The sequence below is a fragment of the Castanea sativa genome, chromosome 7, assembly GCF_040712315.1.
Source record: "Castanea sativa cultivar Marrone di Chiusa Pesio chromosome 7, ASM4071231v1".
Classification (NCBI taxonomy): Eukaryota; Viridiplantae; Streptophyta; class Magnoliopsida; order Fagales; family Fagaceae; genus Castanea; species Castanea sativa.
In genome coordinates, this window is record NC_134019.1 from 46020716 (window position 1) to 46040144 (window position 19429).

At 33.9% G+C, this 19429-nt stretch overlaps 3 protein-coding genes across 7 annotated transcripts; 2 read left to right on the plus strand and 1 right to left on the minus strand.

The window, feature by feature from the left end:
* Positions 1 to 246: 246 nt before the first annotated feature.
* Positions 247 to 6961, minus strand: LOC142642275 (uncharacterized). Of its 5 annotated transcripts, none has more exons than XM_075816616.1 (11): positions 4355 to 6961; positions 4023 to 4193; positions 3755 to 3932; positions 3524 to 3600; positions 2806 to 2894; positions 2490 to 2690; positions 2141 to 2334; positions 1557 to 1649; positions 1366 to 1459; positions 797 to 935; positions 247 to 514 (listed from the first exon to the last, which is right to left on the minus strand). In XM_075816616.1, the coding sequence occupies exon 1, from the start codon at positions 6913 to 6915 to the stop codon at positions 4372 to 4374; it is 2544 nt and encodes an 847-aa protein (XP_075672731.1). In that variant the 5' UTR covers positions 6916 to 6961; the 3' UTR covers positions 247 to 514; positions 797 to 935; positions 1366 to 1459; positions 1557 to 1649; positions 2141 to 2334; positions 2490 to 2690; positions 2806 to 2894; positions 3524 to 3600; positions 3755 to 3932; positions 4023 to 4193; positions 4355 to 4371. The 5 variants fall into 5 exon arrangements, with proteins under 5 accessions (XP_075672731.1, XP_075672730.1, XP_075672729.1 ...); XM_075816615.1 differs by having other exon boundaries at positions 2141 to 2330; positions 4023 to 4220; XM_075816614.1 differs by having other exon boundaries at positions 4023 to 4220.
* Positions 6962 to 9433: 2472 nt separating this feature from the next.
* Positions 9434 to 9985, plus strand: LOC142644569 (putative mitochondrial protein AtMg00310). Its single transcript, XM_075819152.1, has one exon. It carries the CDS (start codon positions 9434 to 9436, stop codon positions 9983 to 9985), a length of 552 nt encoding a protein of 183 aa, XP_075675267.1.
* Positions 9986 to 10374: 389 nt separating this feature from the next.
* Positions 10375 to 11100, plus strand: LOC142644570 (uncharacterized). The gene has a single exon (XM_075819153.1). It carries the CDS (start codon positions 10375 to 10377, stop codon positions 11098 to 11100), a length of 726 nt encoding a protein of 241 aa, XP_075675268.1.
* Positions 11101 to 19429: the final 8329 nt, after the last annotated feature.

The window sequence follows — 19429 nt, forward strand, 5'->3', positions numbered from 1 at the left end:
TATAGCTCCAGCCTACTTCAAACATCTGGAAACACAAACTTTGAAGGCCGGCCCATGCAAATGGGATGCATAAAGTCTGGAAGTTATTTCTATGTGAAACGCTGATGATTATTTCATTGAGCTTGTATGGAACAAGTGGCCTACTTTTTAAGTTTTAAGTGTGTGTAGGGTTGCTATTGGGCTAAACCATTACTGATTGGAAGACAGGTAAAAAAAGAAAAGGCTGGGGAGGTAAAGGGATCCAAATGAATAGCATTTTCTCTTTGATGACTGTTATCAGGTATCAAACTTCTTGATACATTCATGGTTAAATTTAAAGTTACAAAATGGACTTCATTCAGAAGTAGATGTCAGTTTGCTTTGACCGTGCTTTGAGATCTTTCAATTTCTTCAATATGTTTGTGAAATAATCTTGCAAATATTTCTCTGGGGTAACTACATCTTTCACATCCACACCAAGAAGTTTATATGCCTCATTCATTGGAACAGAGAAAACAATGTCACTTGTGAGCACCTACAAAATACAAATGCACCCAGTAAGGACATCAGTCATCTCAATTAGGTATACTTGAGCCATTAACAAAAGAAATGCTCCTTCTAATCAAGATGTTGCAATGTGTCTATGATCAAGCGCTGTATAGTGGTTGAGAACATAACTTCTTAGCATATTATATGCCATCCCTTCTTCAGCTATGCCGTTCTCTTCCATTTATTTCCTCATTTATTCAGTTCTTAAATAACACAGGAAGCATATTATTATTTTTATGGGAATAAACAGGAATGAAGAATTTATTACCTCTGAAAATGTCAATCTGTCAGCAACATCATTTGTCCACTCAAAAAACCGAGTCACCTGGCGAGTTAATCTCAACACAGACTAGGACAATAGTAACATTTGCATCTTGCCCTGCAAGCCTCTCGCACAATGTTATCACCTAAAACAAGAGCGCACTCTTTAACATACAATAAGAAAGAGACTGTATATTCACTTTTATCCAAAGCCATTGATCATTTACTCTCTCTCTCTCTCTCTCTCATCTATACACACACTCACACATAGAAGAGGCAACATAGAATGGGATTTACCCTTCAACACAGGGTGCATAAAAGTACTGCTATTACCAAAAGTTAATCGGTTACAAACAATTTGTTTAGAAAGAAATGAAAAGCTAGCCACTCATAATTATATTCTGGTTTGAGGTTCATTTAGTTGTCATTTCCCTCCCTATGTTGTCTAACAATTAAACATTTCAACAAGAGTTAAAACCATGAACAGTAGGAAGAAACAAGGTTAGGGTAAGAATAGATATACATCCCCAGGCAAATGATTATGATATTTTAAAAAGTAAAAATAGTCTTCTTCACCTCTTGGGTTGTCTATGCACGAGGACCAGCAAATGTGAAACTTCCCATTAATTTCCTCATTGCGTAAAGCTATAAATGTCAAGCGAGCTATATCCTAATACACAATGAGAATGTCGTTAGAAACTGTCAAGATATTCTACTTGCAAATAGAATATCTGGGTGTCCATGTAAGCAATTTAGGCAATACTTACCTGGGTGTCCATGTAAGCAATTCTTGTTGCAGCATCTGTTCCCCATACAGATTTCTCCTCTAGTATAGGCACCGCATACTGTCCAATGAGGCCCTAAAAAATTGGTATGAAGCATTTTCACTTGATTTCTAATATGAAACAAAAGATTTGAAGCCATACACAAAAAACTTAGAAGCAGGAAAGAATCATCCACACACATACATACATAATAACCAACTGTTTCACACAATCATCTCCCTGGCTCAAGTCATTTTAGAGCATGAACATTTATATGGCATTGTATTTGTATGCATACTAGATAGATAATATTAGAAAAATGTCAGCCTAATTTTCTCCATGAAACTATTAGCATACTCAATATATACATCTCTTCAATTGGCAAACTTATCTCAAGGAAGCAATAGTTTCGTTAGAAATAACTATTAATGATCAGTTTTTAAGGAGGAATGAGAAAGAATAAGGAAAAGGGAGGAATATTGTATGAGGACAATAACCAGAAGCACAGAGTTAAGTAAAAAATAAACTATGGCACAAATCATACAATAGAAGAGCATGTCCAAAATTTTCATTTAGATGATAATTACTTGCATGAAGCCACATAACCAGATTATGATGTGATTTAGGCCTGAGTCCTGAAAAACTTCTCAGTGCAGTACTTTATCTCCATTAGTGGAACTTCAGGATGCTTGTCACAGCTGTGGATGGAAAGGAAAACATACTTCTGGATTCTCATTGCTTTTGCACATTGTATAAGAGAAACTTTTCCTTCCCAGTCTACCTAAACAGAAAAAAAAAAAAAAAAAGGATTAGATATGGCCAAACAATCCATCATACAGCACTGTTTGCAACACATGAAAACTTCTCAAACGTCAGAGGAGAGGACTTTCTTTTTTATATTCTGGGACAATTTATTGAAAGGAAATCATCACACACTTGTTCCCCTATTTGTCTGGTATTTTTCAAAGATGCTAGAACACAGCACTGGTAGCATTTTGGATTACACTTCCTTGGAACACGCATGGTACTCAAGACTTTCCCTCCGTTTGGTGGAATTACTGGAATCTCTTTAATGATTTTAACATCTTTTGAAAGAAGGAGATAAATTGGTCCACATCAAAGATTTCAGCAAACTCACTGCAGCAAACACCAGATTAAATGAGTTTGACAGCCTATATATATTTTCTAATTTACTTATCAAACATTGGGCTTGAAACTAATTATAATTTACTTACCAAACATTACAACAAACCTGGTATCCTTCCAAAAAGATTTCCAATCCAGTTGGGGAACAACAAGAGTAGTATTCAATATGTAAGCTGCAACAACAGCATCTGTTATCTGCAGCAAGTAAGGTAAAAATCAAAAACTGATTCAACAAAATACCCATCAAATCATGGCCCATTATATCTCTGGATTCATTCTTGAACACTGAAAACAACAACTATTCATTCAAAACCATGATTCTCAGAAAGTTACATGTAAACAGGGTTTCACTAATTTCACTTACCAACCAAGATAATATTTTTCATCATTTATTAAAAAAAAGTCAAAATTGGAAATTTAGAACCAGTCAAAAACAAATCTAATTGACACAGCAAACACCGCCAACACAAAGATGAAGTACTACTACTGTACAACATGAATTGCACGGGAAAAACTTATCACAAACTAATACAAAACTCTTATCTTCGATTCATTTCTTAATATTTTAGCTGCAATGAGCTGCCCAAGTCAAGCCAAAGTCCCCATTTAACACCAGAAGAACCGTAAAAATCAATTAAGTAAATGACAAAGCCTAATATTTTAATCCTTTGAATCTAATCACAGGATCCTACATAAAATTTCTTAACAATCACACCAAAGTTAGACTAATTCAAACCTAAAAGCCTACATCGAAATCAAATTCGGCAACTGAATCTTATACTAATAATAAATAAATAAAAGATTTAAAAAATTAAAAAACTCACCCCTGTTCTTTGTTGATTCAAGCCTCCACTAGTATCAATCAACAAGTACCGATTTGGAATCGTTTTCACATTAGCCCCTGCAGAATCAAAAACCCAGAAGAAAAAAGCAGTCTTTAGAATAAGAATGGAAAACGAAGAATGGAAAACGAAGATTCAAACCCCATCAAATGTAAATATAGAATAATCATCATAAGCTTGAGGAAAAGATAACAAAGTCATCTAATCGGATACCTTAAGTGCAGTAACAAGTTTTTCAGGTTCAATAAGTGCAATTTTCCCCAGAATCCTGGTATTCTGCTTCAACATTACTAACACCTTCTTCACTTTCAAAGTGGATAAATAGTAATTTAAGAATCTTCTCATCACCAGAATCCTGGTATTCTGCTTTATCTGATTGTCTTAATATGACCTGCAAGATGGGAATGGGATAAAGAAATTTAAAACACTGTATAGGATAATATCCAGCTCTAAGATAGAATGCTAATTTGAAAGCACACACCTCCTTCAAAGTGAAGCAGAAGATATTGTTTCTTCTGCTGATTATCAATCTGGTCCAAGATAAAGGCAAACACTCATATAGATAACCAACAGCAATATTGCAGAGAGCATAGGAGGCGGCTGCAGAAGTTCCACGATCATACTTGAATCTCAAAGAGAAGGTTACCAACGACTGTTCCATGGTTTACAATCAGCTTCCCTAAGAGAAAAAATAAAATAACCTAACTAACAGAACATGGGCTGTCAATTAAATATAATAAATTTGTTTAAACAAGTTGAAGCAAAGATTTGTCACAATATAAAGGCAAGAAAATGTCAATTATAGAACCCAACCTCTTGAGATTTCATGATTAGTCTTGATTTGCAATTGTTGAGGGCTGAGGCCAATTATGAATCAATGTGGTATACGTAATTTCATCTAAAGATACTCCTCCATCGGACATTTGATTGCACACTTCAAATGCTTCATCTATCTTCCTTTCTTCGCAAAACCCATTTGTCAAGGCATTATATGTGACAGCATCAGGGAGAATTCCCCTTTCTACCATATCATGTAAAAGCTTAGTTGCTTCTTCTGTTTTTCCCAATTTACAATACCCATCAATCATGACAGTGTAGGTAATTTTATTAGGATGTATGTTACACGAAGACATTTCCAGCAAGACACTCCGAACTTTATCCATCAGACCAAGCTTACAATAACCGCCAATTAGTGCAGTATAACAAACAACATTTGGCAGCAAACCTTCCTTTCTCATTTCATCAAGAAGGTCTTTTGCATCCTCAATACAACCAATGTTGCACATTCCATGTATAAGAGAAGAATATGTGTTACAAGTAGGTGGAATGCCCTTGCTTTTCATGTCATCACGAAGTTTAAATGCAGCAGTCATATTCCCATTTCTACAGTATGCTCTTATTAGTGTATTATAAACAATAATATTTAGCTCCATGTTTTTATTAACCAACTCATTGAATAGGTTTTCACCCTCTTCAATTCTATTCGCCTTACAATATCCATCTATCATGACCCCATATGTATACACATTGGGAACCATACCATTTCTATTGCAGTCATCCCAAAGCTTTACTGCATCATCCACTTTACCAATGTTACACAACCCATGTATTAGCAAATTGTAAGTATGGGTGTCTGGCGTAATTTGTCTCTTAGCCATCTCCTCCCTAAGCTTAAAAGCTTCCTCCACTTTCCCCTGTCTGCAACACCCTAAGATAAGTGTGTTATATGTGATCCTATCCAATACCAAACCCCTCTCCAGCATCTCCTTGAGCAGTTTAACAGCCTCTTGCATGTTTCCCGCTTCACAAAGTCCATGAATTAGAGCATTTGAGGTCACTGTATTGGCTGCCAAACCTTTATTCAATAGCCTAAACCAAAGTTCTACTGCTTCTGAATGCTTTCCATCCTTACAAAGTTCAACAACCAATGTGGTGAGCAACCCATCACTGGGTCTGACGTTTCTTGTTAGCATCTCCTCAGTGAATTGTAGTGCAGACTCAAGCCTAGACTTCATACATAATCCCTTTATGACTGCCGTATAAGTAACCTGGCTTACATTTAACCCTCTTAATAACATTTCCCCTAAAATATGCTCAGCACGTTCTATTTCATTACTCTTGCAAAAACCCTGTGTAAGAGAATTAAGAGTGACAGAATTAGGCATTATCCCCTTAAATACCATATCATCCCTTATCTTCAATGCCTCACTAATATTTCCTGTTTTACAATACCCATCAATCAGTGTGTTATATACAATCTCATTCGGGACAAAACCCTTGTCCAACATTTCTTTCAAAACACAATTCGCTTCATCAAATTTCTCCAGCCTCACGAAACCATTAATAAGTACACTATATGTTATAAGACTAGGTTTCACATTGTTTCTTAGCATCCTTTCTTTGAAGTGGAATGCTTCATCTAATCTCCCATTCTTACATAGCCCGTGAATAATACTATTGTACGTAACAACATTTGGAACAATACCCACCTCCTCCATTTTCAAGAACAACCCAATCCCATCCTCAACCTTCCCACCCTTACAAAACGCATTAATAGCAGTACTAAACAAGTAAACATCAGGAGAAACTCCTTGACAAGTCATTTCAAACACTTCATAACTCTTTGAAAGCTCATTCCCCTTCACCAAAGAACTCAACAAAAAATTGCAAGTTTTAATAGACGGAAACATACCCTTTCTAGCCAATAAGCAAAACACATCAACACCAAAATCCAGATTTTTAAACTGGGTACAATAAACATGTACCAGCAAATCCGAGACCTGAACCCCAAGAGCCCGCTCAGGCGGCGTGGTCGAGTTAAAATCTGCCATCAAAGTGGCAATCTCAATATGTAGTAGGTTCTTTGTGTTAGCATAGGATAAAACAGGCATTTTCCCATCAATCAAACGAATCAAAAGCAATCTTGCAGGCGAAACCAAGTTGGATAGAATAAGCAAACGAATCAGAATGCAATAAGATCTCAAAGTAAAGCGAAAGTTAAAAGATTGAGACGCAAAATAAAAGAAATTGAGAGTGGTTTTGGGGTTGGGTTTGGCATTGGAGTTAATTAGAGCTACAGAGAAAAAAATAGTATCAAAGTGGTGAGGGGACAAATGGGGTATGAGGGATTTACATTTAGAAGAATCTAGAGATGGGTTTGAGAGAATAGAAGATACCCAGTTGAGCAAACTCTGATTGGGAGGCTTTGGTGGATCGCTCTCGAGCTCTAATGGCGGCAATGGCGGCTGAGGCTGAGGCTGGTTTTGGTTGTTGTTGGAGGCTGAAGAGGTCGAGGTCACGCAGGTTAATGGGCGTGTGATGGGGTAGAAGATTGGGGTGGGTTTGGTGATAGTGCAAAGCCTCCTCAAATCCATTCGATAATATTACAAGAAGATTTGCTTATAGAGAGAGAGAGAGAGAGAGAGAGAGAGAGAGAGATTTGGATGTTCTGTTCTTGTTTCGTTTGTGGGTTTTGAAAGATGTACGAGGAGACACGTGGCGTCCTCAAGATCTTCTTGGAGAACGTGATTCGCTACGCAAGGAGGAAGACCGTGACGGCCATGGACGTCGTCCTCTATGCCTTGAAGAGGCAGGGAAGGACTCTCTCTCTACGGGTTTGGGGGTTAGGGGGGGGTTTTGTGTTTTGTATTTGGTATGGGACTTCGGGAATTAGTCTTGCTGTCAAGAAAGTCCGATGGTGGTGTCTTTTTGTTTTGTAATTAGAGGGGTGGTTCTATTTCAAATATGTGGGTTTTTAGGGTTTGGCTTTAGGTTTATTTTAGTTTTAGTTCTACTTGTTTGTGAATCAAACTCTGAATTGCAAGTTATGAAGATTTAATGCAAACTAGTATGAATGGTTGCAATGGATTATCTTTATTTTTAAGTGTTATATTCATCAAAATAGAAAGTGCAAATGTAATTGTACGCTCCGTTTGTTTCAATGGAAAACCTTGTGTAAAGATAGTTTTCCTTATTTTCCAGCGTTTGGTAGCATAAAAAAAGATGAGTTAAAGGAAAATTATCTTTAGTCAACATAAAAAGTATAGCTTATTTTTGGAGATTGTTTTCCATTAAATTTTTTTGGAAAACAACTCTATCTCACAGCAAGCTAAATAAGGGAAGTTATGAGGATGTTTTTCAACTCATTTAAAGTTACTACCAAACATTGAAAAATGAAATAGTTTTATAGAAAATACTTTTTAGAAAATAACTCATTTTCTAGAAAACATTATTGCTGAAACAAACAGAGCGGTAAAAGAAGAATATTGAGTTAGGCCCATTTTTTGGAGGATGTGAATGAGACATGATTACATACAATATATGTGATTTTGAGGGTAAGAAGCGGTCTTTGGTAGGGAACAAGTTTCGTTTGTTTTCCTATAATTCTGTTAAGTGAGTCTGACCTGTGGACTATTATTATGGTGTGGTGTTCTCTCTCTCTCTCTCTCTCTCTCTCTGCAATGGAGAGGCAAAGAAAGTGATTTTTGGGGTTTTGATTGACAAAAAGAAACCCAATTTGCTCTCGCTGTCAAGTGTAACTTCAATGCTCTTTTCACCCAAATAATAGGAGATTATTTTTTTGCTCCAACAATAACAACCAATAATAACCTGTCATTTAAAATTTGTTATAAAAATATTGTGGACATATTATTTTTCTAATAAAATTTCACCACATTTTTACTACCCAAATAATATGAGTTAGTTCTGTGCCTATAACAAAATTTCACCACATTTTTGCTAATCAATCTATATCTATATATATATTTAAAATCTAAAGCCTAGCATTTATTGCTGCTAAGCTCCTGTTGCACCACCTCATCGCCACATCATTGCCACATAATTATTATTTTTCTTATTTATTTTTTTGGTCCTATTTTTTTATAAAAAATAAATAAATAGATTATTGACTTTAGACATTCATCTTGAGCAATTTTATGACATATAATTTTACCTTTTGATATTCATCTACTTTAGTTTAGAATTTATTTGTATTCTTTTTTTTTAACAAAAAAATATAAATAAATTACTGACTTTACACATTCATCTTCGGCAGTTTTAACATTATATAAATAGATTATTGATTTTATACATTCATCTTGGGTGGTTTTAATATTATATATAATTTTTCCTTTACAAATTTATCTACTTTAATTTAGATGTTTATAACTAAATATTGAAATCAATGAAGAATAATAACCAAAAATAATGTCTACACATATCTATAATATATATAATAATGGAAGTTTGGTAATAAATTTTATAAAGTTCTTTATGCACGATAGGTGGATCGGTCTAGTCATGATGTGTGTTACAACGGTCACTTATTTAATATTGGTGAATGGAGAACCAAAGGGACTAATTCATCCAAGCAGAAGCATCCAACAAGGAGATCCATTATCCTCATTTCTGTTCCTTTCATGCACAGAAGGCCTACACGGGCTCATCAGGACAGCTGCAAGATAAGGGAAAATAAGGGGGTTCTCTTTATGCAGAAGAGGACCAAAACTAACCCACTTATTTTTTGCAAATGATAGTCTCCTGTTTTGTAGAGCAACACCCAACAAATGCAACGTGATCCTTGATCTATTGGCCTCCTATGAAAGTGTATCGGGTCAGAAAATAAACAGGAGCAAGACAACTCTCTTCTTTAGTAAATCTACTTCGGAAGATACTAAAGAAATTATTAGAAGCCTACTGGGGGTGCAAAAAATTCAGCATTATGAGAAATATTTAGGCCTTCCTTCATTGGTGGAGAAAGGCAAAAAAGCAAGCTTTAGCTACATCAAGGAAAGGGTGTGGAAGAAACTATAAGGGTGGGAAGGAAAATTACTATCACAAGCAGGGCGAGAGGTGTTAATTAAATCGGTAATTCAAGCTATCCCTTCTTTTGCTATGGGTTGCTTCAAAATTCCGATAGGACTATGTAATGACATTGAAGTGCTGATTAGAAAGTTTTGGTGGGGTGAAAGGGGAAATAGGCGAAAGATTCATTGGATCAAATGGGATGAAATGACAAAATCAAAAATGGTGGGTGGAATGGGGTTCCGAGATTTGGAAATGTACAATGACTCACTTTTGGCACAACAGGCATGGCGACTTCTGACTAACAAAGACTCCTTGTTCTACAAAATTTTCAAAGCAAGATTTTTCCCTCATTGTACCATCATGGAAGCGAAGGACTCAAGATCAAGCTCTTATGCATGGAAGAGTATCCTCCATGGCAGAAATGTAATACTAAGGGGGGCTAAATGGCGCATTGGCAACGGAAAAACAATCCAAATATACAGACACAGGTGGCTGCCTCAAAAGAACCACGATATGATTATGTCTCCGGTGGTGGAATCAATGGGGGAGGCAACAGTAGATGTCTTAATTGACACAGACACAAACAATGGAACAATGCCTTGTTGGAGGGCCTCTTCACCCCTCAGGAAGTTGAAATAATCAAAAATATACCCGTTGCCCGAAACGAAATGGAAGACAGTCTCTACTGGCCCTTATCACATGATGGCAAGTACACTTGCAAATTGGGATACCGCTTTCTAAAGGAAGAAGCAGAACCAGCTCTTGAAAGGACACATGGAGCTCTTGAAACCTAGTTGTGGAAGAAGTTATGGACGCTGAAAGTTTCGAACAAAGTCAAGAACCACGTATGGAGAGCGTGTCGTGACTCATTGCCCACGAAACAAAACCTGATGCAGCGTACTATCATCTCAAACTCCCTATGTGATCGGTGCAAGCAGCTCCCTGAAACAACGTTACATGCAGTGTAGGCATGCCCCAAATTGGATGAGGTTTGGACTGAATCGAATCAATGGAGTTTTTGCTGAAACATGAGGTTTATGGACTTCAAAAAGCTGCTCTCATGGGTGATACGGGAACAGAAGAATGTGGAGCTATTTGCAATGATGGTGTGGTCGGTCTGGACTCAGAGGAACCAAGTTCGACTCAATAATCCACACAGCACGCTGTCTCAAATTGCATCCTCGGCAAGGGCAAGATTGGACGAGTTTATTGCAGCTCAACCCACAGCAAATCTACCCCAGTGCAGCCCACGTGTCTCCTGGCAACCCCCTCCCTGTGATTTGTATAAAATCAACTTTGACGGTGCCACTTTCGAGCATGTAGGAAAGTCTGGTATAGGAGTTATAATTCGAGACTCATCAGGTGTGGCCATTGCTTCTCTGTCACAACTGGTTCCTCATGCTTACCAAGCAGTAGACATGGAGGCAATTGTAGCGACCAGAGTGCTGGAATTTGCAAGAGAGATTGGGATTACTGATGATATATTGGAAGGTGACTCATGGCTTGTCCATCATGCTTTAACAAGTAGTGAACAGTCCTTGTCTCCGTTCAGTCTGTTGGTGGAGAATGTTAAACTTTTTTCAACTAGATTTCGTACATTACTTTACTCTCATACAAAGAGAGAAGGTAACAAGGTAGCCCATGGATTAGTTAGACACGCAATTTATGTTTCAGATTATGTAGTGTGGATGGAGTTTGTTCCTCCACTTTCTTATGTTGTATTTCAAGCTGATTTAGCCAATATTATTCAATAAAATGCTTAACAAGCCAAATTCTCAAAAAAAAAAAAAAAAAAAAAATTCTTTATGCACGACATCTTAAGAATCTTTTCTTATTTTTTTTGTTTTTTTTTTTTTTGCAATTCTAACTTTTTCAACTTTTCACCTTCTTCAACCATTGTCTTTATAGGTCAATCTTTCATCCCTACAATAATTTTTTCTTTTCAGTTTTCATTTGATGTTCTTTAGATTTTAATTTTTTTTTCTTTATATCTTCTTATATTCTACAGTTTTCACTTTGTTCAACCTTTTATCTACTTCCACCCTTTCTTTTCCATCTTAATTTTCATATGAATTTCTTCTTACTTCATTTCCACCTCTCCTCTATTCCTTCCAAGTTATCCACAACAAAAAGGTCAATACTCTCTCTTTCTCCATTTTTTTTTCCTGTTTTGGTAGATTTTTTTTTAATTGTTTCAACCACTTTTTTTTTTTCTACTAATGGTTCTTTTTGTTATTGTTGATTTAATTATCACATCACATTTGTTTATCTTTTTGGTAAATTTATATAGACTTTTATGCATATTTAGGCAATTTGGTATTCCTATTTCCAATCACAAGTTCTTTTGCTTTATCCCATTGGTTTAATTTGATTTGGGTTAATAATTAATTATTTTGCAAGTTAGAATTTGAATTTTTTATAATTATCAATTTAGATGTTAAACTATGAGACTTTACTAATTTTTGTTTATTTTTTAATCCTTTAGGGGTGGACAAAGTACTCTTAAAAGTTGTACTAAAAGTACTCTATATGGCTTTTTATTCAGATAAAAGCAGAGGTTAATCAAACGAAAATAATCGAATGGTCGAACGGGTGACATATTTTAGCTTTTACAATTGTATTTTAATTATTATTAATATTTTATGACAATGCATATATATATATATAAATATAAATTTAATTCTTAGATTTTGCTAATAATTGTTTATTTGATAATATGTTTTGGGTGGACAAAATTGCAATTTTTGCAAAGAAAATAAAATTAATAGATTATCAACAACAAATTATTTTCTTAATTGGTCTAATTAATCATCGTTAAGTTTTATTAATTTTTTAGTTATGACTTTCAATGTTTTGGATTGTTGGGCAGAAAAAATAAGGTTTGAGAAAGTTTGTTTAAAAAAAAGAGAGTAATTTTCAAATTTTATATTCTTTTTTCATGATTCACAAAATGTTATTAGTAACTTTTATTAAAAAAATAAATATTTTCATTAACTTGCCTTTCGAATTTCTGAGAAAAATTATATTGTTTTAATTTTGGTACGACAAAATTTATATTTATGATTTATGATTATTCTTATAATAAATAAAAATATGAATTTCCAAATTAATATTTATGATTTATGATTGTTCTTATATTACATTTATGATTATGAAGTACATTACTCTTTATTAAATTAGTCCAAATTGTAAAAAATAAATTTAATGAGATCACTCTAAATGATTATCACGCGCAACGCGCGGATTCGTGACTAGTATATATATAAAAGTAGAGACCTCATGCAGCAAAGCATGAAGTTTTGCTATGTGGCACACTCTATGAAGAGAATTGAAATACTTTTAAGTCATATCATAGATAAGAACAAATTTAAAAATAGAGACACTTTATTTCCTTTGGTTCAATATTTCAATACTACTTTTTGTTACATTTTTTATTCAATGTTTTAAGACTACTATTTGTTTCATTTGGTTCAATGTTTTAAGACTTTTCTTCTCTCTCACACACAAAAAACTATTTGCATTTCCATTTACCATTCCCACTTTTACTCCTTTTTATACACATGCCTTTAACCCTTCATGCTATCTCATCTCAAATACACTCAAACAAAAAACGATGTCATTTACTTTCAACCTTTCAATGACACCTATGTAACTCTGACATTGTGGTACCATTTAATTCTAACCCGTATGAGTAGGCTATGACAAAGGAAGGGAGCTTGTAGCATTTGTTATTCAGTGACAATAGCTTGCGATTTGATGTTGAAGTCAGACATTTTGGATTTTGTAAAGGTTGTAATTCGTTTTGAGTCTTTGGGTGTTTGGGATTTTGGTTTGGGAAAGTCATAAATGTATTTTTTTTTTTTTAAAAAAACTAAAGAAAAAGAAACATTCTAATTGATTATTTATGAAGTTAGCTATTTTTTTTTTCAAAAAAAAAAAAAAGTGTTAGAATTCATAATTTGTAGGTTTTTAAGTGCTATTTTATGAAATATGAGCCATAGTGATAAACAAGGTTGTCAAAATCGGGATCTTACATAGGATCGTGAGAGGTAGGTGGGATCGTAGATCGTATGATCAGATCATGGATCATAAAATCCTACATTATTTGAGAAAAAATAAAAAATACGCATTTGTATGTTAAATAATCACATAAATTATACATTCATTGATATAATTACCATACATCATTACATCCACTTGTAAGCATTATTTAAAGAGGCCAAAAATCTCAAAATGTAACACTCTATTGGGATATTTTTTATTTGGGTCCAACTGACACTCTCTCTACATTAAAGTGGAAAGACTTAGTCTATTGGGATTTTATTTATCATTTAAGTCCAACTAAGTCTTCTGTCAAATTAAAGAAAATTACAAGAAACCAAGGTCATTTAGGATTGTCAGAATCGTACAATCCTACCGATCTTGAATGATTGCAAAAATTCTTGAAAGATCCAGGTCGTTTTAGGCAGGTGGGATCATAAAATCGTAGGATCTAGATCGGGATTTTAATAACCATGGTGATAAAAATAAAAATTGATGATGAGTTTAAATTATTTTCAGTTTTTTTAAAGGGTACAAAAGCCCAAATAAAAACTATTAAATTTTGATAAATGGATGTGTTTTTAGCCAATTTTTCTTTCTTTAATCACGTTCTTTTTATGTTAGTACTTACAAATAATTTCTTTAATTTCATTGAGACAATTAGTTGGGTGTTTGCGATTGAGATCTCCATATTTGGTTTTGAGAATAGAGTGGTTGAAAAAGTGTGTATAGATGGACACTTCATTAAAGTTTTAAAAAAATAGTATAAAAAATTAACCTAAAACTGTTTTCAAAAAAAAAAAAAAAAAGGAACAAAAACAAAAACCAATCAAAATTAATGAGAAAATAAACATATGAGCACCAAAAAATTAAGAAAAAAAAATAAGATGAGGAAGAAAGCTAACATGTCCAGACAAAATCAAAGAAAGAGAAGAAAAAAAAAAAAGCCAAAGCCCGTTAGTAAACAGAGAAAGAAAAAAATCAAAAGGAAAAAAAGAAGAAAAAAAAAAAGCCAAGCACTTCAGTAAACAGAGGAAACAGATCAAAGGGAAAAAAAAAAAAAAAAAAAAAGCCAACGCCAGTAAACAGAGTAAAAAAATCAAAGAAAAGAAGAAGCCAAGAACGTAAACAGAGAAAGAAAAAATCAAAGGAAAAGTCAAAAGAAAAAAAAAGAAAAAAAAAAAGAAGAAGAAGCCAAAAACGTTAAAAAAATATCGAGCAGTTTTGTTCAAATATTTTTCTCACTTTTCACTTTAATTTTCTTTCCAATTTGGAGAGATTGTATTTTGAAGGGAGAGGAGAGAATACTTGTGAGCCCTACTACTTTTCTCTCCCCCTCTCCCTCTCAACCAAACAATGAAAAATGACATTTTTCACCCTATTTTCCTCTCCATATTTTTCATCCTTCCTGTTTTCACTCCACTCCAACCAAACATACCCTAAGTGTAAAAGAAGGTTCTTGGATTCGGTTTCACACAGGTTTACCGAATTGGGGTTTTGACGAATAGTAAAAGGTTATGGTGTCCGTGTAGGCTTAATTTTGTATGATATAGAATGTAGTACCTTTTTCCTACTTTTGTCCTGATCTCAAAGAGAACTAGGGGTGAGTGGAGATTATATATATATATATATATATATATATATATATATATATATATTTCCTCCCTTGTCTGCCATTAATAGTACCTAGGAATAACGCCTATAGATACACCATAGATATAGCCATATAGGGTCAAAAGTACACTACCTAATCTTCTATACGTGTACTCATATATATATATATAATGAAGGGTTGTGTTAACGGATACCAATCGGAATTTTTTTTTAATACTTTTTTTTGACATAATTTTTTTTTTGTCTTTTTGTGTGTGTGTGTGTGTGTGCAGTTTATGTCATTTTTTCAGTTTTGTAGGTATTATTTAGTGTATTTTTTGACTTTTTTTGACAGTTTTTTTTTTTTTTTTTTTGGTCTTTTTTGCACTTAACAAGCACCAAGCAGTGCTTGTTAACATTCCCCTGTTATGAATATGTGGATTTTAAATTATGAGATAATAGTGGAAAATTATTGGATATTTTTAACAATCTCTCTTCTAGCCAAGTATTCATATAATTTTTATTTAAAAATATTAGATTATTGAGTAAATGATATTTGAAAAATTGTTTAGGTGATATCTAAGGATTTTAGAGGAAGTGTTAGGGAAAAGTTCCTTTTGATATGGCTTTTAGAGGTAAGTAACTTTATCCTAATTGTGTTTTATTTTGCTTATATTAATGTATTTTTAACTATTGAAAATTGTTTATAATTGTTAGAATTTTTATTTTTATTGTATTACTGATTTCAAGTAAAGGATTATTACAAATATATTTTAATACTGAGTATATGATTTTTATATTCATGCTTGAATAAGAGATATTTTTGTTAGAAACTATGATTTCATATATATGATTATTGACAATTTGACTATGAATTGATTATGATACCCAGCCAATGGTGGTTATTCATTGGTGCTCTGATATCCAAATTGATGAGGGTTATACATTGGTACTCTAATGCCAGTCACAGGGATATAACGTGACTATAGTCATAAGATTGTTAAGAGTATGAATTACGTTTAAATATTTGAACTATTTTGAGTCCTTAAAACTACATATGTGATTTTGAAAATGTTTGAGTATTTGAGCCATTTCGAGTCATTAAAATTGCTTATGTATTTTTAGAACCTATTGTAAGTTATAGTTTTTGATATATAGAAAACTGACTACTTTCTAAACCATCTATGATATATTTGTAAGTTTAAAGTATGTGATTTATTTGCAATTTATTATTTTAAGTCTATGAAACTTCTTAGTTATGTTTGAAAACCCATAGTATGTTATTACTTTTGAAAACTCATATTACGTCTTATTACTTTACAAATCTATTACTTGATAGAACTTATTAGGATTTTGGTTACTTATTGAGTTGTCAGCTCACTCCCTTTTTTCCCTCCAATTTCAGATTGTGAAGAATAGCAAATTTTGGGAGTTTTGATGTTGTGTTGTAGGCAGGAAAAGAAACTTAGTGATTTTGGGATTGGATGGTCTTCTAATAGTTCTATATTCATTGGCCAATTGACATTATGTACATGAGGTTTGGATTTTGTTCCTATTAAATTATTGGAGATCTATTCATAATTTTTTTTTTGAGGTATTTTGGATTTATTTGATTTAATTTTTGAGGATAAATTTTAGTTGTTAAGAAGGCCTTGCACGCTTGTAAGATTCTTACTTTATAAGCATGCGGCGGTTGTCACGTGCCTATCTTTATAGTTGGGTTCGGGGCGTGACAAACACATGGTCTAATAGGACACAGCTAGTCAACCTTAACTAATAGCCTAATTAAATCTTCCACTTGCTGCAAGTTGAACAACAAACCTTCTTTTTTTACGAGTAATAATTATTAGAAACTAATGAATTATAGTTGCTTTGATACTTCAAAGTTCAACCTAATTAAAACAAACTATTTAATACAAAATATGATATAACCGTAAAGTGCTATATGAAAAACATTAATTTTTATTGCTTTATTGGTTTGGAATACCATAAGTTTTCTATTTTTCCTCTTATTCATGAGTTCATGAGTTCTATATTAATTTTAGAAAAATGTATTTTAGTATGGATAATATTTATGAATCTTTTATCAATCCAAATCTTTAATATAACTGCGTCAATTAGTTAGAGCGCTAACATTGACTATACTAAAAAAAAAATCATAATTTAACACATCAATTGGTGTGAAGATAGATTTAATTGAAATGGATTCTCATAAGCAAGAGATCGGAATTAGAAGTAAAAAAAAAAAAAAAAAATCGAACTTTGATGCTAAGATACAAAATCTAATGTAGGGTCAATCCTCTAATTTGTTTTACCTTGGCCATCCATGTTAAGATGAAACAACCGTCAGAACTCACACAGAATGGTCATCCAAAGCTACAAAATATCAACAGTGATTGCACTACAATGATGATACCTGCTAAGAGATTTTTTTTTTTTTAACCTATAAAAACCAATATATAAACAATTTAGTAAAGATATGGTCAATTTGTAGATTTCTAACACTAAATTGAAACCTGAATTAATTTAGGCTAAAGTCAAAATCGGATGTTTATTATACATATATAATTATCTCAAATGGGGGGGGGGGGGGAGAAAAAACGAACAAACAAACATGAAAGTGCAAAAGGATGAAAATACTCAGCCAAAATTGGAAATTGACACTATTTGCCAAACAATATAATTAGTAGGCATTATTTTCAAACTATATTTTTTACTAACATTTTGAGTTTAAAATACTCGATTTTAGTATTCTGATTACGTCTGATGTGACTTTTTTTTTTCACGTGGTGTCTACTTGTAGATTTAGTAAAGATATGGTCAATTTGTAGATTTCTAACACTATATTGAAACATGAATTAATTTAGGCTAAAGTCAAAATCGGATGTTTATTATACATATATAATTATCTCAAAGGGGGGGGGGGGGGAGAAAAAACGAACAAACAAACATGAAAGTGCAAAAGGATGAAAATACTCGACCAAAATTGGAAATTAACACTGTTTGCAAAACAATATAATTAGTAGGCACTATTTTCAAAGTATATTTTTTACTAACATCTTGAGTTTAAAAGACTTGATTTTAGTATTCTAACTACGTCTGATGTGACTTTTTTTTTCACGTGGCGTCTACTTAGAAATCGAGACTCTAAGACTCGATTTATAAGCCCACCATTTACAAAACAACTATAATGTTTTAAACACACCCTTTACACATTCTCTTCCTCTCTCCCCACTCTCTGTTTGTTCTCTCCTTTCTCTGTCTCGGTCCATCTCTCTTAGATCGGCATGAAGGGTGTGGTTTTGTAGGGATCGGCGTGGTTGAGGGTGTGGGTTTGTAGAGATCAATGTTTGTGGTGGACATCGACGTTTGTGTTCGAGGTTGAGGTGTGGGTCACGGTGGTTGCTGGGTTGTGAAATCGATGAATCGATGGTTGGGTTATGGAAATCAATGACTGGGTTGTGGGAATCGGTAGCTGGGTTGTGGGATTCGGTGACTGGATTGTGGAGTCAGTGATCGGTGATTGGGTTGTCGGTATCGATGACTGGGTTGTGGGAAACAGTGAGTGGGTTGTGGGTTGTGTGGGTTTGGGTTTTGGTGGGTCATTAGGTGGCATAGTCCGGTTTGTTTAGGTTTGTGGGTATGGATTTGGCGGTGGTGGTGTTGTTGGATTTTAGGTGGTGGTGGCGGCTGCTGTGCTATGGGTGAGTTTTGTTTTGTTTTTGTTTTTTTTTTCTCTATCTTTCTTCTCTGGTGGCGGAGTCCAGTCTGTTTGGGTTTATGGGTATGGATTTGGCGGTGGTGGTGTTTTTGGATTTTAGGTGGTGGTGGTGGCTGCCATGCTGTGGGATTTTTTTTCTCTATCTTTCTTCTTTGATGAGAAAGAGTAAAGGGTTTGCTTCAAACATTATAAATCGAGTTTTACAGACTCGATTTCTAGGTAGATGCCACGTGGAAAAAATGTCACATCAGACGTGATCAGAATACTAAAATTGAGTCTCAAAGACTCGATTTTTAGGCCCAAAATCGAGTATTTTAAACTCGAGATGTTAGTAAAAAATATAGTTTTGTAATAGTGCTTGTAAGTGCATAATTGCACCTGGACCCAAAGACAATCACGGGCTCAGGCCCAATGAGCATTAAACAATAAAATTTGTAGAGTGTGGGCTTGAAACCTAGGTTAGAAGTACTGGGAGCTTGATAACATGCTTTTATAAACAAACACAAGTAAATAACGAACGATAATGACAAATGGATCTCCTCGGACTTGAGCCGAGGACTACTTCTTTGTTATTTCTCTTTCTTCCTTCAAGATTACAATTTCTTAGTTTCTTTCTTAGTTTTCCGATCCCCCCTTTCTTTGGCCTTTACCCCCCTTTTATACTTCCTTCCCTGATACTTTTTGAACAGTGACTAGAAGTTTCCACCTCACTGTTCAGGGGTCACCTC